This window comes from Macaca mulatta, chromosome 3 (genome assembly GCF_049350105.2).
Source record: "Macaca mulatta isolate MMU2019108-1 chromosome 3, T2T-MMU8v2.0, whole genome shotgun sequence".
In the NCBI taxonomy this organism is placed as follows: Eukaryota; Metazoa; Chordata; class Mammalia; order Primates; family Cercopithecidae; genus Macaca; species Macaca mulatta.
Genome location: NC_133408.1, coordinates 145,061,655 through 145,084,141, shown reverse-complemented (window position 1 = coordinate 145,084,141; position 22,487 = coordinate 145,061,655). Strand labels below are relative to the sequence as shown.

Here is a 22,487-nt window from a genome sequence, read left to right as displayed (position 1 = left end):
AACCAAGGCAGGATAATTCCTTAAATTCAGGAGCCAGAGGTAGCAGTGAGCTGAGATCGTGCCACTGCACTCCAGCCTGGGCAACACAGAGCAAGACTCCCGTCTTAAAAAAAAAAAAAAAAAAATCTCTGGCTGGCGACATCCTAAGTATTACCTAAATCTCAGAGCTTTTTTTTTCTTTTTCTTTTTTTTTAATTTTTTTTTATTTGAGACAGAGTCTCTCTGTTGGCCAGGCTGGAGTGCAGTGGCACAGTCTCAGCTCACTGCAACGTCCACCTCCTGAGCTCAAGCAATTCTCCTTCCTCATTCTCCTGAGTAGCTGGGATTACAGGCGTGTGCCACCACTCCTGGCATTAAGTTTTGTATTTTTAGTAGAGATGGGGTTTCACCGTATTGGCCAGGCTGGTCTTGAATTCTTGACCTCAGGTAATCCACCCGCCTCGGCCTCCCAAAGTGCTGGGATTACAAGGCGTGAACCACCGCACCCGGCCTCAGAGCAATTTTTTTTTTTTTTTTTAAGAAAAAAAGATTCATGAATTTAACTAAAATTTATCTATATAGTTGTTTGTTTTAATTTTAGAGATCTTGCTCTGTTGGCCAGGCTGGTCTTGAACTCCTGGGCTCAAGAGATCTGCCCGTCTAGGCCTTCTAAAGTGCTAGGATTACAGGCGTGAGCCACCATGCCTGACCCCTGCATAGTTTTTATTTACAGAAGAATGCCAACAAATATAGAAACACAGTTTCAGTCAACACAGTAATATTCAATTCAGCCAACAATCATGCTTGGGTACCTAATAATTGGGTAAAAAACTTTAGAGGAACAGGATTTTTACACAGTTTCAAAAGTATTTCCCCACTAATTAAAAGCAAAGGCAAAGAGACTCTTAGAGTATAAAAATCTAGTAAATACTATCCTAATTAAATGATTAAAGTTATTACCAGTGATGGACAAACTCAATAACTGCATTTTGATTTGATGCATTGAAAAGGGTCATATCACCTAAGTAGTATTTCTACCAAAATGTTTACCTGAGTCTCAGCATGAGGAAACAAACAAATCCACATTGAAAGACGTGTAAAAGCGCTGGCCTGGATTCTTCTAAGGGCCAGATATCATGAAAAACAAGGCTAGACAGATCACTTAATGGAAACCAAACAGACATCACAACTTGAATGTGTGATCCTCAGTTGGATCCTGGCAGCCTAAAAAAACAAAAAGACGTCCAGGTGCACTGGCTCATGCCCATAATCCCAACACTTTGGGAAGCTGAGGTGGGCAGATCAGTTGAGGCCAGGAGATCAAGACCAGCCTGGCCAACATGGTGAAACTCTGTCTCTACCGAAAGTACAAAAAAAAATAGCCGGGTGTGGTGGCATGTACCTGTATTCTCAGCTACTTGGGAGGCTGAGGCAGATTCGAATCTCTCAAACTTATCTCACGCCTGTAATCACAGCGCTGTGCGAGGCCAATGTGGGTGGATCACCTGAGGTCAGGAGTTCAAGATCAGCCTGGCCAACATGATGAAACCCCATCTCTACTAAAAATATAAAAATTAGAGCCGGGCGCAGTGGCTCACACCTGTAATCCCAGCAGTTTGGGAGGCCGAGGCGGGCGGATCACGAGGTCAGGAGATCGAGACCATCCTGGCTAACATGGTGAAACTTCATCTCTACTAAAAACACAAAAAATTAGCTGGGCGTGGTGGTGGGCACCTGTAGTCCCAGCTACTCGGGAGGCTGAGGCAAGAGAATGGCATGAACCCAGGAGGCGGAGCTTGCAGTGAACCGCGATCACACCACTGCACTCTAGCCTGGGCAACAGAGCAAAACTCTGTCTCAAAAAAAATAAATAAAAAATAAAAATTAGCTGGGCGTGGTGGCTTACACCTGTAATCTCAGAGCAGATCACCTGAGGTCAGGAGTTCAAGATCAGCCTGGCCAACATGGTGAAGCCCCATTTCTACTAAAACTACAAAAATTAGCTGGGTATGGTGGTGTGCGCCTATAATCCCAGCTACTCGGGAGGCTGAGGCAGGAGAATCACTTGAGCCTGGGAGGCAGAGTGAGCTGAGATTTTGCCACTGCACTGTAGCCTGGGCAACAGAGCGAGACTGTCTCAAAAAGAAAGAAAGGAAAGGAAAGGGAAAGGGAAGGAAAGGAAAAGAAACAACATTGGCTGCTAGTGGTGACACTAGAGATATAAAGGGGAGAAAGGCTTTTCCAGTACTCTGTTTCTCTACACATATTTCCTATTGAAGAAGGCAAGGAATTTCTAATGAAAATTTCTACATATTAAATGATAGCAGCATGGTACAGATTTGGGTAGAATTCCAGCTATATATAACATGTCTTTAAAAAAAGAAAGGGAGGAAATAAAAAGTTAGATGTCAGTGGAAATATTTTTCAGTCAATGAAAGTATGAATTTCTTTTCCTTTTCTCTTTTTTATATTTTCTAATTTTTCTATAATGAATTTATAATATTTTTCTGATAGAAATAATGACCTTTTTTTAAATGCTTGATACCATTCTTTATATGGGATTTGTTTCTGTCCCCATCCCTTTTCTCACCTCTCTCCCCACAAAAAAATAGAAAATTCCACAGATATTATTGTCTGTTATTCATCAGCATATAAATAACAAGAGGCTTTAAGTATATAAAATATGGCCAGGAGTATGCAATTTCAACAGGAGCACATACCATTACACTGAAGGAAGAATGCAGAGAGAAGAGAAGGACACTCCCACCTTACCTGCTGCAGTGCCTTTTCCTTTCGGGAGGTCATAGCTGTGTTGTATCTTGTTTTCTGTACTGTTCCAGGCAGACAATCAATATCTCATGACCCTCTTTCTACTCTTTTTTGTTTTGTTGCTTTTTTGTTTTTAAGAATAACTGCACAAAGACTTGCCCACCTGAATAAGTGCTTGATGAACTTTAAGCTAGGGAATTTCAGCTATCAAAAAAACCCTCTGAAATTGGGAGAGCTTCAAGGAAACCACTTCACTGTTGTGCTCAGGTAAAGAACTGCAGGTGGGAATGTAGACCGGAGGGTCTGGCCAGGGCACCTTGAGTCTGTTACTCACGGTTGGTCATAAGGTCCTGGTGAGCTGGTACTAACAGAACAGGAGTGGCAGCAAGGGAGGGCAGAGGAGGGCCTGGCAGAGCTGGGAGAACACATAGCTCCGTAGGATTTGTATGGACACGTTGCCACTTGAAAACCTAGCGCAGCCTTTGGAAAGACACCATCTCCTTCAAATACTGTGGTAAAAGACACCGAGCCGGTGATGCCACTTAAAGTGCCTAGAACAAGCAAATTCATAGACACAGAAAGTAGAATAGTGGGGAAAAGGGTAGGGGTAATGGAAAGTTACTGTTTAGTGGGTACAGAGTTTCATTTTGGGAACAGGAAAAACTTAGGGAAGTAGATAGTGGTGAAGGTTGCCCAACATTGTGAATGTAATTAACCCATGTATGCTAGTGGTCCATTATTGGAATGCTAAGCATGTAGGAAGTATTTATATCCTACTGCTCAAGGTCATCGCCAAGGTCTGATTGCAAAAATTCAAAAACTTGCGACCTCTGCCACAAATGGGTGAATACCGCCGAATTGCACACTTAAAAATGGCTAAAATAGTAAATTTGACATTATAAATATTTTACCACAACTTAAAAAGAGAAAGAAAGAGCCCTTGGGAGGTAGAGAGAAAGCTGCAGGAGAGTGAACAAAAGACGTGGAAGCCAGGCCATAGTCATTTATGATCTGCATCCCTGAGTGTTTGACCGTAACTTTTTTTCTCTGGATAATTTGGGTCCCTGTAGAAATATAACAGGAACTGATGACCAAGTACAGCAAGCTATGAACTCTCTCAGGGAGATTGGATTTATTAACTACTATGGAATGCAAAGATTTGGAACCACAGCTGTCCCTACGTATCAGGTTGGAAGGTTGGTATTTAATTTCTTTTGTCAAAAAGAGCTTTCTCATACAAGAAGCAGGGTTTGTTGGTGGTGGTGTTTTTAATTATTTCTACATTCTCTCACGTCTGGGGCCAATGAACCACAGTCTCATGATTTTTGTTTTAAGTTAATGAATGCACAAGGTAAAAAATTGGAGTTCAAAAGGATTTGACCTGAAAAGTGAGCTTTCCTACCACTCTTGGTAACCCATCCAGGGGTTCTATTTTTATTTTTTTATTGTATTTTATTTATTTATTTTGAGACGGAGTTTTGCCCTTTTTGCCCAGGCCGGAGTGCAGTAGCACGATCTCGGCTCACCACATCCTCCACCTCCCGGGTTCAAGTGATTCTCCTGTCTCAGCCTCCCAAGTCACTGGGATTACAGGCATGCACCACCACGACTGGCTAATTTTGTATTTTTAGGAGAGATGGAGTTTCTCCATGTTGGTCAGGCTGGTCTCGAACTCCTGAGCTCGGGTGATCCACCCACCTCGGCCTCCCAAAGTGCTGGGATTACAGGCATGAGCCTCCACACCCAGCTATTTTTTTATTTTTTATTTATTTTTTATTTTTTGAGACGGAATCCTTCTCTTGCTCAGGCTGAAGTGCAGTGGTGCAATGTTGGCTCACTGCAACTTCTGCTCCCAGGTTCAAGCAATTCTCCTGCCTCAGCGTCCTGAGTAGCTGAGATTACAGGCTCTTGCCACCACACCCAGCTAACTTTGTTGTATTTTTAGAAGTGACGGGAATTTCACCATTTTGGCCAGGCTGGTCTTGAACTCCTGACCTCAAATGATCTGCCCACCTCAGTCTCCCAAAGTGTTGGGATTACAAGTGTGAGCCACTTCGCCCAGCCCTATTTTTATTTTTATTTTGTAATGGGTAAGTCTTGACTCAGTAAGTAATTCAACAGTAATCAGTTGGGTAACTCAGACCCAAAGTAGCCAGACAGAGATGATACATTTTCTGATCTATGTTAACACATTTATTAAACTTTGATCTGCCCTTCTCTCACTCTTAATTTAATTTTATTTTTTATTTTTATTTTTTTAAATGAAGTCTCACTGTGTTGCCCAGCCTGGAGTGCAGTGACGCCATCTTGGCTCACTGCAACCTCCGCCTCCCAGGTTCAATGATTCTCCCACCTTAGCCTCCTGAGTAGCTGGGATTACAGGCATGCACCACCACACCCAGCTAATTTTTGTGTTTTTAGTAGAGCCAAGGTTTTGCCATGTTGGCCAGGTTGGTCTCGAACTCCTGACCTCCAGTGATCTGCCTGCCTTGGCCTCCCAAAGTGCTGGGATTACAGGCATGAGCCACTGTGCCTGGGTCCCTTTCCTCACTCTTTAAAGAAAGGAGTAAATGATAAAAGTAGTGACATGGAATTTAAGAACTGTCATTTACTTTTTGTTTTGTTTTGTTTTTGAGACGGAGTCTCGCTCTATCGCCCAGGCTAGAGTACAGTGGCCCGATCTCGGCTCACTGCAAGCTCCGCCTCCCAGGTTGACGTCATTCTCCTGCCTCAGCCTCGCGAGTAGCTGGGACTACAGGCGCCCACCACCACACCCGGCTAATTTTTTGTATTTTTTAGTAGAGACGGGATTTCATTGTATTAGCCAGGATGGTCTCGATCTCCTGACCTCGTGATCTGCCCGCCTTGGCCTCCCAAAGTGCAGCCGTGAGCCACCGCACCTGGCCTGTCATTTACTTTTAAACAATTAAGAACCCCTCTAGCGTAACCTACAGTGGGAATCCATCAATAAATAGTTGGGCTCAGGGCCGGGCGCGGTGGCTCAAGCCTGTAATCCCAGCACTTTGGGAGGCCGAGACGGGTGGATCACAAGGTCAGGAGATCAAGACCATCCTGGCTAACACAGTGAAACCCCGTCTCTACTAAAAAATACAAAAAACTAGCCGGGCGAGCTGGTGGGCGCCTGTGGTCCCAGCTACTCGGGAGGCTGAGGCAGGAGAATGGCGTGAACCCGGGAGGCAGAGCTTGCAGTGAGCTAAGATCAGGCCACTGCACTCCAGCCTGGGCGACAGAGCGAGACTCCGTCTCAAAAAAAAAAAAAAAAAAAAATAGTTGGGCTCATAAATCTACTTCTGGAATCCTGTTGCCCAGCAGAGACTCTGTTACATAAACCAATTATTCACGTGGGAGTTAGAATTGTGGTAGTTACAAGCTGGAAACAATCTGAGCCTTCATGTTCTTCCTTGTCTTTCAGAGCCTTCATGTTAGCAAACTTAGACTGAGGTCTGCCTGAACTCATCAGTTGTTTGACTGTAGTTTGGGAATAGAGTTTTCCGGGCTTCTAGTCCTTTGTTTCAGCATCTAAACTATGAAGTTGCATTCATTTTTGTGATTTTAAAAGTGCAAAATGATAAAAATCTCTATTATTTCCTCTGCCTCTTTGAGGAGGTTAAAAAGCTCAGGTGAAAACAGACTTGAGTTCTGAGCCTCAAATTACTCATCTGTAGAATGGAGATAATAATATCAATTCACAGGGTGGTGAAAATGAAGTGAAATGGTGTTTATGCCACATCTATTTTTATGCTGAGAATATAGTGATTGCTAATATGTTTTCAACCTTGCTAATGGTCAGAGGACATTGATAAAAATAGTAAAAATGCTAATTGTATTATGGGCAGAATATTTAAGGGAGGGCTGTATCAACCTATAAATTTGTAATTAATTTGGCAGAAGGGCAGCCATGGAATCTTATACGTTGTGTACGCCAAAGATAATGTAAATAAATGTAAATAGCTAAAATCAGATCAAATTTATCCCACAACAAAAATTACATAGCGTGCCCAAAGGTCAGTACGGTCAGCTCAAAATTCCAAATCATTCATTTTTACAACATAAGAATATTTCCTGCTTTCAAAGAAACCCACTGTTAGCCGGGCGCGGTGGCTCAAGCCTGTAATCCCAGCACTTTGGGAGGCCGAGGCGGGTGGATCACAAGGTCAGGAGATCGAGACCACAGTGAAACCCCGTCTCTACTAAAAATACAAAAAATTAGCCGGGCGCGGTGGCGGGCGCCTGTAGTCCCAGCTACTCAGGAGGCTGAGGCAGGAGAATGGCCTGAACCCAGGAGGCGGAGCTTGCAGTGAGCCGAGATCGCGCCACTGCACTCCAGCCTGGGCAACAGCGTGAGACTCCGTCTCAAAAAAAAAAAAAAAAAAAAAAAAAAAGAAACCCACTGTTAACACCAGAGAATTTCCCGAGGGAAAAAACAGACTTTCAGTTTATATTGTATAGGTGGAAAAATGACTTGTATCCAAAATATTAAAACTCTTACAACTCAAGAACAGAAAGACAACCCATTCGAAAACTTGGCAAAGGGTCTGAACAGACCTTTCTTTAAATAATTTAAACAAATGGCCAATAAGCACACAAAAATATGTTTATCACTAATCTTGAGGAAATGCAAATCAAAACCACAATGAGATGCCACTTCATACCCACTAGGATAGCTAAAATAAAAAAAGGCAGAAAATAACAAGTGTTAGGATTGGAGAAATTGGAACCCTTACACATCCCTGGTGGAAATGTAAAATGGTATAGCCATTTTGGAAAATAGCCCGACAGTTCCTCAAAAGGTTATAAAGTTAGCCTGTGACCCAGAAGTTGCATTTCTAGGTATATACTGAGGACTGACAATCATATGTTCACACAAAAGTTTATACAGATGTTCATAGCAGCCAAAAGGCTGGAAACAACCCAAATGTCCACGTACTGATGAATGGATAAATAAAATATACAGTGTAATATACAATAATATAGAGTGGAATGTTACTTAGCAATGAAAAGGAATTCATACCCACATTACTATACCCACAGTACTGATACATTCTGCAACATGAATGAACCTTGAAAACATTGCTAAGTAGGCTGGGCACAGTGGCTCCTGCCTGTAATCCCAACAATTTAAGAGGCCAAGGTGGAAGGATCACTTGAGGCCAGGAGTTGAAGACCTGCCTGGGCACCAGAGCAAGGCCCCATCTCTACAAAATAAAAATTTTAAAAAATTAGCTGAGTGTGGTACTGCCTGGCTTTGGTCCTAGCTACCCAGGAGGCTGAGGCAGGAGAAACTCTTAAGCCCAGAAATTTGAGGATGCAGTGAACAGTGTACCACCACTGCACTGTAGCCTGGATGACAGAGCAAGACCCTGCCTGTGAATGAGTGAATCAATCAACCTCTGTGAAATTTCCAATGTGAGCAAATCTATAGAAAAAGCTAGAACAGGACCAATGGGGAATGACTACTAATGGGATAGGATTTTTTTGGGGGGGTTGATAAAAATGTTCTAAAATTGTGTAATGCTCCACAATTCTTTTAAAATACTAAAAGCCATTGAATTGCATACTTACATGGGTGAATTACATGGTATGTGAATTATTGAATACCTCAATAAAAACTTTTAAAAAAAAGAAAGTGAGCCGGGCACAGTGGCTCACTCCCATAATCCCAGCACTTTGGGAGGCCGAGGTGGGCGGCAGATCGCTTGAGGTCAGGAGTTCGAGATCAACCTGGCCAACATAGTGAAACCCCGTCTCTACTAAAAATACAGAAATTATCTGAGTGTGGTGATGTGCACACCTGTAATCTCAGCTACTCGGGAGGCTGAGGCAGGAGAATTGCTTTAGCGTGGGAGACAGAGGTTGCAGTGAGCCAAGATTGCACCACTGCACTCCAGCCTGGGCGACAGAGTGAAACTCTGTCTCAAAAAAATAATAATAAAATAAAATAAACTCAAAATGGACCAAAGATCTAAACATAAGAGCTGCACTTACGCAAACTCTTAGAAGAAGAAAATGGGCGAAAACTTCATGCTTGGATTTGTCAGTGGTTTCTTGGATATGACACCAAAAGCACAGGCAACAAACAAAAGAAAAAATAGGTAAGTTTGGACTTTATCAAAATTAAAAACATGCATCAAAGGACGCTATCAACAGAATGAAAAGGTAACACACAGGAGAAAATATTTCAATCATACATTTGATAAGAGACTTAAATGTAGAATATATAAAGAACTCCTACAACTCAACAACCACCAAAGAAAAACCAATTCAAAAATGGACAAAGGATTTCAGTAAATGTGTTTCCAAAGACATACAGACTAGTGTTCAACATCACTAGTCATTAGGGAGAAGCAAATAGAAATCACCATGAGGTACCACTTCATATCCATTGGGAAGGCTATTATCACAAAACAAAACAACAAATAACGTGTTGGTAAGGGTACAGAGAAATTAGAAACCTGGGCTTTGCTGGTGGGGGTGTAAAATAGTATAGCCATTGTGGAGAACAGTATAGTGATTTTTTAAGAAATTAAATATAGGGTGGATGTGGTGGCTCATTCCTGTAATCCCAGCACTTTAGGACGCTGAGGCGGGTGGATCACGAGGTCAAGAGATTGAGACCAGCCTGACCAACATGGTGAAAACCGTCCCTACTAAAAATACAAAACTTAGCTGGGCACGGTGGCACACACCTGTAGTCCCAGCTGCTCAGGAGGCGTAGGCAGGAGAATCACTTGAACTCGGAAAGTGGAGGTTGCAGTAAGCCGAGATGGCACCACTGCACTCTAGCCTGGCGACAGAGCAAGGCTCCGTCTCAAAAGAAAAAAATATAAATTACGTTATGATCCAACAATTCCACTTCTCAGTGTATACCCAAAAGAAATGATGTGGGAACTCACCAGATATTTGTACACTATGTTCATAATAGCACCATTCACAATAGCCAAAAAGTAGGAGCTACCCAAGCAACCCAAGTGTTTATCCAAACAATGTGGCACATACATACAATGGAATATGGAAGCCTTTCAAAGGGGGACCTTTTTTTTTTTTTTTTGAGATGGAGTCTTGCTCTGTCGCCTAGGCTGGAGTGCAGTGGTGCCATCTCGACCCACTGTAACTTCCACCTCCCGGGCTCAAGCGATTCAAAAGGAGGGAAATTTTGACACATGCTATCACATGGATAAGCGTTGGAAACTATGTTACCTGACATAAGCCAGTAACAAAAGAACAAATATGGTATGATTTCTCTTATATGAGGTTCCTAGAGTAGTCAAAGCCATAGACAGAAAGTAGAATGGTGGCTATCAGGGGTTAGGGGGCTGGGTGGACCTGGCTAACACAGTGAAACCCCGTCTCTACTAAAAGAATGCAAAAAAATTAGCTGAGCGTGGTCGCGGGTACCTGTAGTCCCAGTTACTTGGGAGGCTGAGGCAGGAGAATGGTGTGAACCCAGGAGGCTGAGCTTGCAGTGAGCCGAGATCGTACCACTGCACTCCAGCATGGGCGACAGAGCGAGACTCCATCTCAAAAAAAAAAAAAAGAAAAGAAAAATACAAAATATCTTAATGTGTAGAGTGCTAGATCATATGGCCTGTTGTAAACCAAATCTGTATATATTTAATATGGCATTGTATACTGAACCTTTACAGTATATGGTAGCATCTTAAAGGCATTGAAAAGTCCTACAGTTAAGAAACTGTTTAATATGTTATATCAAGTGTTGGCAAAGGTTTTCTGTAAAGGAACAGTTAGTTAATATTTTAGGCTTTGTGGGCCATTCAATGTTTGTTGCAGGTGCTAAGCTCTGGAGTTATACTGCAAAAGCAGCCATGGACAATATGCAAAGCGATGAGCACGGCTGGTTTCCAATAAAACAACAGAATTAGGTGGACAACCAGATTGGGCCTGCAGGCTGTAATTGATATTTAACAAAGGTTTTTTTTGGTTTTTTTGTGTTTTGTTTTTGAGATGCAGTCTTGCTCTGTTGCCCAGGCTGGAGTGCAGTGGCGCCATCTCGGCTCACTGTGAACTCCGTCTCCTGGGTTAAGCAGTTCTCCTGCCTCAGTCTCCCAAGTAGCTGGGACTACAGGTACGTGCCACCACGCCCAGCTATTTTTTTTGTATTTTTAGTAGAGATGGAGTTTTACCGGGTTAACCAGGATGGTCTTGATCTCCTGACGTTGCGATCCACCTGCCTCAGCCTCCCAAAGTGCTGAGATATAGGCGTGAGCCACCACGCCTAGCCTAACAAAGATTTTTTAGTGTAAAAATCTATGTCTGGCCGGGCGCTGTGGCTCACGCCTGTAATCCCAACACTTTGGGAGGCCGAGGTGGGCAGATCACAAGGTCAAGAGATCGAGACCACGGTAAAACCCTGTCTCTACTAAAAATACAAAAAATTAGCCGAGTGCTGTGGCGGGCGCCTGTAGTCCCAGCTACTCAGGAGGCTGAAGCAGGAGAATGGTGTGAACCCAGGAGGCGGAGCTTGCGGTGAGCCGAGATCACACCACTGCGCTCCAGCCTGGGGGACAGAGCAAGACTCCGTCTCAAAAAAAAAAAAATCTGTGTCTATTCTATCTGTCAGACCAGTCCCTAGTACCAATTAGTACTATACTCTTTTTGTCAGTATTGGCTAAAAGATTATCCAAGTAAATAATTGATCACCCCAGGACTATATTTAAGGACTGATATAACATGACTTGTTCCAGGACTGTGAAGGTGGCCAGCAATAGGAAATTTGTTGATGTAATTACATTATTGGATTGAAAATCCAGGTGATGTCATCGATAGATACCAAGTAGCATTTTAGATAATTTAATATCCAGAAATGCCCAGTATTGTGTAACTTAAATGTGAAAATAAAGAACCATAATTAACTGGAAAAACAGAAAAATTAATAGAAGGGGATTCCTATATTCTTTTGATAGGGAAGGGTCCTTCTAAACATGACTCCAAGATGAGAAATAGATATAATACACAAAATATAATTTCTGTACAGCAATAGTATAGTAAAAGTTAAAGGAAGAATTACATACACTTAAAGATTTGCCAACAAAAATATACTCTAAAGTGTTAACAGTGCTTAATTTCCTAGAGATTGAATAACACATAACCTTTCTTATGTACCGTTCGGTTTTTTGAAAGCATGTATAGGCCAGGCATGGTGGCTCATGCCTATAATCCCTGCACTTTGTGAGGCCAAGGTGGGCTGATCACTTGAGGTTAGGAGTTCGAGACCATCCAGGCCAACACGGTGAAACCTCATCTCTACTAAAAATACAAAAATTGGCCAGGCACAGTGGTTTGTGCCTGTAATCCCAGCACTTTGGGAGGCCAAGGCGGGCGGATCACGTGAGGCCAAGAATTCAAGACCAGCCTGGCCAACATGGCACAACCCCATCTCTACTAAAACTACAAAAATTGGCCAGGCATGGTGGCTCAAGCCTGTAATCTCAGCTACTTGGGAGAGTGAGGCACAAGAATCGCTTGAACCCGGGAGGCAGAAGTTGCAGTGAGCTGAGATCGTGCCAGTGCACTCCAGCCTGGGCAGCAGAATGAGACTCCATCTCAAAAAAAATAAATAAATAACTGGGCATGCTGATGCAGCCTGTAGTCCCAGCTGCGCAGGAGGATGATGCAGGAGAGTTGCTTAAGCCCAAGAGGCAGAGGTTGCAGCAAGCCAAGATCACGCCACTGCATTCCAGCCTAGATGACAGAGCGAGACTGTCTCAACAAATAAAAAAATTTTAAAAAGCATGTAACTTTTATAATCATCAAATATATAGATATTTCCATTTTGACAAGAATAATAAAGAAGAGTAAATCGTATTTATTCTTTCCGTTTGCCTGGGCAAGAAGATATTAACGTGGAGAAATCTTTTGAGAAGTTTCAAACAAGTTTTCACACGTAAAGACTTAACTGTGATTTATATGAATAATACCATGTGGGCTGGGCGCGGTGGCTCACGCCTGTAATCACAGCACTTTGGGAGACCAAGGCGGGTGGGTCACAAGGTCAGGAGTTCCAGACCAGCCTGACCACTATGGTGAAACCCCATCTCTACTAAAAAATATACAAAAATTAGTTGGGCATGGTGGCGGGTACCTGTAGTCCCAGCTACTTAGGAGGCTGAGGCCGGAGAATGGCGTGAATCCGGGAGGCGGAGGTTGTAGTGAGCCGAGATTGTACCATTGCACTCCAGCCTGGGCAACAGAGTGAGACTCCACCTCAATAAATAAATAAATAATACCATGTGTAACTACTTAAAGCATGACTAGGTAGTATTTATACTATTATCAGATTTTTAAACTGAAATGATATTAAATGTTACGGGTAAGCATTGTGTTTTCCATTTTCTCTTTGTTAAAAGTTCTTTTGGCACTTTAAGTTCTTTTACATTTGAAATGTGTATCATACTAGACTTTCTGCTTACTTTTAAGTTTAATAAGATAATGTAGGACTAGGTGTAGTGGCTCATGCCTGTAATCCCAACACTTTGGGAGCAAGCTGAGAAGATCACTTGAGCCCAAAAGTTTAAGACCAATAGTGAGACCCCATCTCTACAATAAGTTAAAAACTTAGCCAAGTATGGTGGTGTGCATCTGTAGTCCCCGCTGTCTGTCGGGATGGGGGGAAAGCTGAGGTGGGAGAATCACTAGACTAGAGCCTGGGAGGTCAAGGCTTCAGTGTATGGTTAATATGATTTGTTGACTCTTCAAAGATTTGTGCATATAAAGTTTATCTTCATGCAAAATTTAGTAAAGTAAATGTCATTTAATTTTAGAGCAATACTACAGAATTCCTGGACAGAAGTCATGGATTTAATATTGAAACCCCGCTCTGGAGGTGAGAATAAAATTCATGTTAAGAAAATAAATAGAATGTATGGCTAGGTATTTATGAAATTGCTTTGAATAAAAGCATTTGTGCAAATTGAGGTTATTTCAGTATTTTATTTGTTTTTACAATGAAAGTGTAAGTTTATATTTTTCAACAGTTTTATGTGTATATTTAAGATTTATAATTTATATCCTAGTTTAGCTTTTTTTTTTTTGAGTTGGAGTTTTGTTTCCCAGGCTGGAGTGAATGGCATGATCTCGGCTCACTGCAACCTCCGCCTCCTGGGTTCAAGTGATTCTCCTGCCTCAGCCTCCTGAGTAGCTGGGATTACAGGCATGCATCACCATGCCTGGCTAATTTTGTATTTTTAGTAGAGACAGGGTTTCACCATATTGGCCAGGCTGGTCTCGAACTCCTGACCTCAGGTGATCTGCCCACCTCAGCCTCCCAGAGTGTTAGGATTACAGGCGTGAGCCACCACACCCAACCTCTATTTTAGCTCTTTAGCTTGTTCAGTGTATTAATTCGTAACTGAATACAAATATATTTTTTAAATGAATATGTATGTTTTTCTTCACGCACTAAATCTGAGTGTATAAGAATCTAAGACATTTCACTTGTGGTTATTTTACTAAAACATAGTGTAATGGAATATAAAAACTTCGCAAAAACACCTTGAGGATTTGTAGTGTGAAGAAGTCACCAAAACTTTCCAAAAAGTATCTCTAAAATCATCTTGAATGAAAAGGATTAAACTACTGATTGTCAAAATACTTATGCTCACTTTGGGTAATTCATTTGCAAACTATAAAAAGATAAAATTATCTAATTTTAAGGAAAGTAACCCGTTAAACTTGACATTACAGTGGAAAAAGAGAGAAGAAAGTACTACCGTGTTTTTGTCATGTTGAATCAGCTATGATAATTTACAGTTAAATAGCTTTTACTTTTGACCTGAGGGTGATCGTACGTTGACAAAGTCAAATAGTTCTGTAAACTTTCTATATTTCCCATCTTTACACTTCCTCAGATGAATGGAAGCTATAAACAGCACCTATATTTCAAATAACATTTTCTAATTTTGTGTTCTTTGTGAAGTGTACTTTAAGTTATGGAAGTCTGTCTATTGGGTAAGTCATTTAACCCTAGCTTTTTTCCCCCACAGCTGAAAAGGGCTACTTGGTTAAATGCAGAGAAGAATGGGCAAAGACCAAAGACCCAGCTGCTGCCCTCAGAAAACTACCTGTCAAAAGGTGTGTGGAAGGGCAGCTGCTTCGAGGACTTTCAAAATATGGAATGAAGAATATAGTCTCTGCATTTGGCATAGTGAGTGCAATTTGTGAAGTCAGGCAATGGCTCAAGGTGTTGTAATGCTTTTTAAATTTCATCTTGAAAGATTTTACTAAATTTTGAAAGAGCAGAAGGTAAATAAGGATCCTTAGGTGATCTCTGAGGTATTTCACCTGAGTAATCTTTGTTCGGACCCTGAGTGGTGATGAGGGGGTGGATGCGGGCATTACTTATTGAGGGCACAAGAAAAGCGTCAATGTGGAAAACATAATCTTCAGTGGAAATTCTGTTTAAATTAAGTCTCTTGGTATTTGAGAATCTGTCGTATAGTCATTTCTTGATCATTCCGTCACCAGAACTGTAAACTGCCTTAGTAAAAGTGTTGAACAGTAAGCAATCTAAATAGTTGCATTTTAGTCTGGTTTCATCATGGTGATTCAAGAGTAGCCTATACCAGTATTTGGATATGTATAATCCAGGACTCCATGCACTCCAGCCTGGGCAACAAAGTTAAACGTAACAAATGTTAAAGTTTAACCCTTAAACCTAAGTTTTACTTTTCCTAGATGCACAAACAAAGCAGAATTCTTGCTGCATGGAATTAGTTGTCAGTTCAGTCATTTAGGTTCTCTCTTTATCCATGGAATTACGGGAGAAAAAGCACTGTTAGCTTGAAAATTGATGTGTAAATTCCTTAAGTTTGAAGACTGTGCCATTGATGTAAGGCAGGCTTGTCCAACCTGCAGCCTGCGGGCCACATGCAGCCCAGGACAACTTTGAATGTGGCCCGATACAAATTCGTAAACTTTTCCTAAAATATTATGGCCCAGTGTGGTGGCTCATGCCTGTAATCCCGGCACTTTGGGAGGCCAAGATCACCTGAGGTCTGGAGTTCAAGACCAGCCTGGCCAGCATGGTGAAACCCTGTCTTTACTAAAAATACAAAAAATAGCCAGGCGTAGTGGCAGATGCCTGTAATCCCAGCTATTTGAGAGACTGAGGCAGGAGAATCGCTTGAACCCAAGAGGCAGAGGTTGCATTGAGCCGGGATCGCGCCATTGCACTCCAGCCTGGGCAACAAAGCAAGACTCTGTCTCAAAATAAATAAATAAAATGATTATCCGGACATGGTGGTGTGCACCTGTAGTCCCAGCTACTTAGAAGGCTGAGGTGGGAGAATCACTTGAACCTGGGAGGCGGAAGTTGCAGTGAACTGAGATCATGTCATTGCACTCCAGCCTAGGTGACGGAGTGAGACTTTATATCAAAAAAAAAAAAAAAAAAATGAGAGATTAAAGTAGAAGGAAAAAAAAATAAAAATGAGAAATTAAAAAGAAAAAGAAAAAATGAGAGATTAAAGTAGAAGTTTTGGCTGGGCACGGTGGCTCATGCCTGTAATCCCAGCACTTTGGGAGGCTGAGGCTGGTGGATTGCTTGAACCTAGGAGTTTGTGACCAGCCTTGGCAACATGGCAAAACCCTGTCTCTAGAAAGAAAACTCAAAGAACTAGCCTGGCATGGTGGTGCACACCTGTAGTCACAGCTACTCGAGAGGCTGAGGTGGGAGAATCACCTGAGCTTGGGAGTTTGATGCTACAGTGAGCCATGATCACACCACTGCACTCCAGTGTGGGCGACAGAATGAAAACCTGCCTCAAAAATAAATACATAAAAGTAAATAAATAAATACAGTAGAAGTTTCTTATACTAGGATTACCACTAACAAGCAAGGTATCTTAGAAAGTACAGCACGTTTTGGCTGGGTGTAGTGGCTCACGCCTGTAATCCCAGCACTTTGGGAGGCCAAGTTGGGCGGATCACCTGAGGTCAGGAGTTCGAGACCAGCCTGGCCAACATGGTGAAACCCCGACTCTACTAAAAATACAACAATTAGGCATGGTGGTGCACCCCTGTAATCCCAGCTACTTGGTAGGCTGAGGTGGGAGAATTGCTTGAACTTGAGAGGTGGAGGCTTCAGTGAGCCAAGATCGTGCCACTGCACTCCAGCCTGGGCGACAGAGCGAGACCCCGTCTCAAAAAAAAAGTACAGCACTTTTTATATTTAGAATATGTTTTCTTGCCTATTTTTTTTCCTTCCCTCCAGATACCCAGAAATAATCGCTTAATGTATATTCATAGCTACCAAAGCTATGTGTGGAATAACATGGTAAGCAAGAGGATAGAAGACTATGGACTAAAACCTGTTCCGGGGGACCTCGTTCTCAAAGGAGGTAAAAAGGCAAATGTCTTCATTACTCAACCAAGCTAGGGTTCAGTTAGTTGCCACTAGTGGTTTTAAAGTCCATCCTGGCTACTAATTAAGAAAGAGAGATGTGGCGAGGCGTGGTGGCACATGCCCATAATCCTAACACTTTGGGTGGCCAAGGTGGGTGGATCACCTGAGGTCAGGAGGTCAAGACCAGTCTGGCCAATATGAAGAAACCCTGTTTCTACTGAAAATACAAAAATTAACTGGGTGTGGTGGTGCATGCCTGTAATCCCAGCTACTTGGGAGGCTGAGGCAGGAGAATCGCTTGAACCCAGGAGGCAGACGTTGCAATGAGCCAAGATAGTGCCACTACACTCCAGCCTGGGTGACACAGTGAGACTCCATCTTAAAAAAAAAAAAAAAAAAAAAGTCTAGTAAGCTTGAGATGAAGGGACCTTGCAAACTTACATTGTTTAGTTTGTATCTGTATCTTTAAAGAAAAAATGTACATCTGGTTTGAGTAAGCACCTCGAACTCAAACTCCCCACCTCAGGTGATCCGCCCACCTTGGCCTCCCAAAGTGCTGGGATTACATGTGTGAGCCACCGTGCCTGGCCTAAGTAAGCACCTCTCTTTGGGCCTTCCTTCTCTCAACTCAAATAGTATTTGGGCTAAATGATGGCTGAAATCTCTTTCAAAACTTCATTCTAGGTCTAGCAAATAAATTACACCTCTGGATGTTTCTTGTTAGCCAGCCTTAAAGAGTTTCTTCAAGTTGCCAGGCACAGTGGCTCATGCCTATAATCCCAGCACTTTGGGAGGCCAAGGCGGGCAGATCATAAAATCAGGAGATCGAGACCATCTTGGCTAACACAGTGAAACCCCGTCTGTACTAAAAATACAAAAAAAATTAGCTGGGTGTGGTCATGGGCGCCTGTAGTCCCAGCTACTCAGGAGGTTGAGGCAGGAGAATGGCATGAACCCGGGAGGCGGAGCTTGCAGTGAGCCGAGATCACACCACTGCACTCCAGCCTGGGTGACAGTGGGAGACTCTGTCTCAAAAACAACAAAAAAGAGTTTATTCAAACTCAAATAGAATGGGCATTTAGTATATGCTGTGCCCAAAATGTTCCCAAGACAGTCCTAATACCCCATCTGCCGTGAAGCCCATTCTGTGTGCCAGGCCCCATGAAGCCCATTCTGTGTGCCAGGCCTTGGCACTAAGCCCTGTACCTGTGTCTTTTAAAGCCCCAGTGTTACTGTGAAGTATTTTCTCTGCTTTTTCAGATGAGGTTTAGTCACTTGCCCAAGGTTCCACAGCTAGTTAAAAAAAAAACAGAAAAAACTGGGATTCAGAGTTCAATCTGTCTGATTCCAAACTCTATGTGTGTCTCTGGCATACTAGGCTACCATCTATTAACTGAATACATGGTCTGCTTATCTACAGGCAGACCCCATAAACCCACTAAGGTTCTAACTCTGTTCAGAAATTTTAAATTATTTTTCCTGATTTAGCTTTATTCCCTCATGCCATGTTGGTCACATCCAGTATATTTTAATGTCCTGGGTGCTGCTGTGTTTCATCCTCCTAAGTTTGTTTTTTTTTTGGTTTTTTTGTTTGTTTGTTTTTTAGCGAAATGCATCCATTTATGATGCCACTGCAAATACGATTTTGTAGTATGGTGGCTTTTCATAGTGTTTTCTTAACGTTATTTAGGAAGGATAGAGGAACTGATTTTAAATAGTAGGCGTTGAAAAAAATGTGGATGCAGCTCAGTGATAAATGTTTTTAAATTTTCATTGAAATTCTTTTTTTTTTTTTTTTTGAGACGGAGTCTCGCTGTGTTGCCCAGGCTGGAGTGCTGTGGCGCTATCTTGGCTCACTGCAAGCTGCGCCTCCCAGGTTCCCACCATTCTCCTGCCTCAGCCTCCCTAGTAGCTGGGACTACAGGCGCCCACCACCACGCCCGGCTAATTTTTGTATTTTTAGTAGAGATGGGGTTTCACCATGTTGGCCAGGATTGTCTTGATCTCCTGACCTCGTGATCCGCCCGCCTCGGCCTCCCAAAGTGCTGGGATTACAGGCGTGAGCCACCGCGCCCGGCCATTTTTATTGAAATTTTTACTTGAGATTTGGTGGAGTAGCTCACACCTATAATCTCAGTACTTTGGGAGGCCAGGGCAGCAGAATCACTTGAGCCCAGGAGTTGAAGACCAGCCAGGGCAACAAAGTAAGACCCATCTCTACAAAAAATTAAAAAACTAGCCAGGCATAGTAGCACACACTTACAGTCCCAGCTTCTCAGGAGGCTGAGACGGGGATCACTTGAGCCAAGGAGGTTGAGGCTGCAGTGAACCTTAATCATACCACTGCACTCTAGCCTGAGTGGCAGAGCAAGACCCTGTCTCAAAAAACAAAAAACAATTTCTTTTACTTATTCTAAGTCCTTGATTTTTATTTCTTGGGTAGAGTGGAAAAGACGGAAGGATATATATCCAAACTTAACTTCTTTTTTTTTTTTTCCTTTGAGACAGAGTCTCACTCCAACACCCAGACTGGAGCACAGTGGTGCAGTCACAGCTCACTGCAGCCTCAATTTGCCAGACTCAAGTGATCCTTCTGCCTTAGCCTCCCGAGTAGCTGGGACTACAGGTGTTTGCCACGACACCCAGCTAATTTTTATATTTTTTATAGATATGGAGTTTCTCCATGTTGTCCAGGCTGGTCTGCATCTTCTGGGCTCAAGCAGTCCACCCACCTCAGCATCCCAGAGTGCTAGGATTACAGGCATGAGCCGCTGCTCCTGGCCCCAGCCTAATTTCTTTTTTTTTTTTTTTTTTTTTGGAGAGGAGTTTTACTCTTGTCGCCCAGGCTGGAGTGCAACGGCATGATCTCAGCTCACCGCAACCTCCGCCTCCCAGGTTCAAGCAATTCTCCTGTCTCAGCCTCCCGAGTAGCTGGGATTACAGGCATGTGCCACCACGCCTGGCTAATTTTAGTATTTTTAGTAGAGACGTGGTTTCTCCCTGTTGGTCAGGCTGGTCCTGAACTCCCAACCTCAGGTGATCCACCCACCTTGACCTCCCAAAGTACTGGGATTACAGCAGCCAAGTGAGCCACCGTGCCCAGCATAATTTCTTTAAGCTTTCTAGGCCACTGAATCTGTACCAACTTGTACTTCTGACTTGCTTAGATGTGTATAATTTTAGAAGACTGAGTTCATAACAATATTGCCTATTTTCTTAATTTGTTGTTCACTTGTGAATTTACAGCCACAGCCTCCTATATTGAGGAAGATGATGTTAATAATTACTCTATCCATGATGTAGTAATGCCTTTGCCTGGCTTTGATGTTATCTACCCAAAGCATAAAAGTAAGTTCCCTGTATGGGGTAAATAGTTATAACAAGTTTAACATAATGAAGCTACTATTTCAAACATATATAATCTTTGGTTATTTATGACAGTCTCCCAAAAAGGGATGCATTCACATGGATAATTTAAATTAAGAAACTCTACCTCTGAATCTAAAATGAAAGTTGAAATTATAAAATAAAATAAATAGGCCAGGCGCAGTGGCTCACGCCTATAATCCCAACACTTTGGGAGGCTGAGATGGGTGGATTGCTTAAGCTCCAGAATTCGAGACCAGCCTGGGCAACCTGGCAAAACCCCGTCTCTACTAAAAATACAAAAATTAGCCGGGCCTGGTGGTGCGCACCTGAGGTCCCAGCTACTTGGGAGGCTGAGGTGGGAGGATGGCTTGAGCCCAGCAGGCAGAGGTTGTGGCGTGCCGAGATCACGCCACTGCACTCCCGCCTCGGCGACAGAGCAAGACTCCATCTCAGAGGAAAAAAAAAAAAAGCGGGGGCGGGGGAAAGGGGGGATTTGTTAGGGAAACTGGCCTACTTGATTGTGGAGTTGAGAAGTCCCACTACAGGCCATCTGCAAATGGGAGAACTGGGAAAGCCAGCAACATGGTTTAGTCCAAGTGTGAAGGCCTCAGAACCAGGGAAGCCAATGATGTAACTCTCAGTTGGAGGTCAAAGACTTGCGACCTGGGGAACCAATGGTATAAGTCCCAGAGTGCATAGGCCAGAGCATCTGGAGTTGACATCCAGAGACAGGCGAAGAAGGGCATCTGGCTCTGGGAAGGAGAGGGAGAGAATTCACCCTTCTCTGCCTTTATGTTCCATCCAGGCCCCCAGCCAGTTGGAGGTGTGCGCCCACCTTGAGGGCGGATCTTCCCCACTCTGCCCACCAACTCACATGCCAGTCTCCTCTAGAAACACCCTCACCAACTCACCCGGCACAGTCCGGTCACTCTAATCAAATGCCACACCACCTGGATTTCCCTCTGAGAAGAAGGCTGAGCTCAGTGCCTGCTGAAGCACTGAAAATAAATCATGTTTTACTAGCTGTTGGGGTCTCCCTTACCGCAGTCAAGTTGACACCCAAAATCAACTATCATAAAGAAGAAAACATTGTTTTCCTCTTCTCTCTTAAACCTTTTGGGATCAGGAACTTTGCCAGTACCAATTAGAACATAAATTCCGCAATGCCTCTGACAAAGCCGTTCATGAAAACCCTGTAGCCAGGATGGCCATTTGTAGCCTGGATGGGTGATATTTCAGGTTTCTGGGTATGTAACACATGCACACCTGGTAACTGACAGTGCTTGATTGAGGGATCCCTTTTGTCCTTAGTGTGTGGTGGGGGACCCTGTTCTAGCCAATATTTTTTATGAGTGACTTGAACAAAGAAATTTGCTTGTTATATTTACAAATTGTGAAAAATAGTCAATATTAAGTATATGAAAAATAAGTATTCAAGAATTGCATAATATTCTATTGTAATATTTTTAAAACACAATTTCAATGTATTTGCATTTATCCATCCAATAATTTATCCAATATGTATGACACTTCATATTCAATGTCTTATATTAGTTAATGAGTAGAAGACTAGCAGAAGTTGTAATAGAGGGGCAAGTTTGCAGTAAATAATTTAGTAAGATGTTAAAAAAAAAAAAAAAAAAGAACTGCAGAAGGCATTTAATAGGAATGAATGTAAATTCCCACATTTATGCCCAGTGATCAAATGCCAATAGAAAAGGCCCAGTTTGATAGTAGTTTGTATAAGAAGTTTAAAATATCTGGAGTTACTATTATATATGAGCCTGTTACCCTGGGGCAGATAAAAGGTTTGTGGGAAATACAGAATTGTTAAAGGAGAGACAGCTAAGGGAAGCATTGTTTGGTCTAGAGAAGATGTGGCTAAAAGATCCAGTACTTATGACTATATGTCGAAGAGGACAGTTAATCCACTGTGTTCCAAAGCGTCAACAGAAGTTATAAGAAAATGGATTTCAGCTTGGAATAGGAA

At 42.6% G+C, this 22,487-nt stretch overlaps 1 protein-coding gene across 3 annotated transcripts in view; it reads left to right on the top strand.

Annotated features, from left to right (window-relative positions):
• The window catches only part of PUS7 (pseudouridine synthase 7), a 67,631-nt gene that overhangs the window by 38,300 nt on the left and 6,844 nt on the right, over positions 1-22,487 (top strand). For 2 of the 3 annotated variants that reach the window (XM_001089755.5, XM_077997162.1), the window contains 6 exons: positions 2,887-3,015; positions 3,819-3,944; positions 13,548-13,609; positions 14,769-14,929; positions 16,997-17,123; positions 20,375-20,476. In XM_001089755.5, the coding sequence (XP_001089755.3) occupies positions 2,887-3,015; positions 3,819-3,944; positions 13,548-13,609; positions 14,769-14,929; positions 16,997-17,123; positions 20,375-20,476 (707 nt within the window). The remainder of the gene's footprint in view (positions 1-2,886; positions 3,016-3,818; positions 3,945-13,547; positions 13,610-14,768; positions 14,930-16,996; positions 17,124-20,374; positions 20,477-22,487) is intronic. The other variant, XM_077997161.1, reaches the window with a different exon arrangement.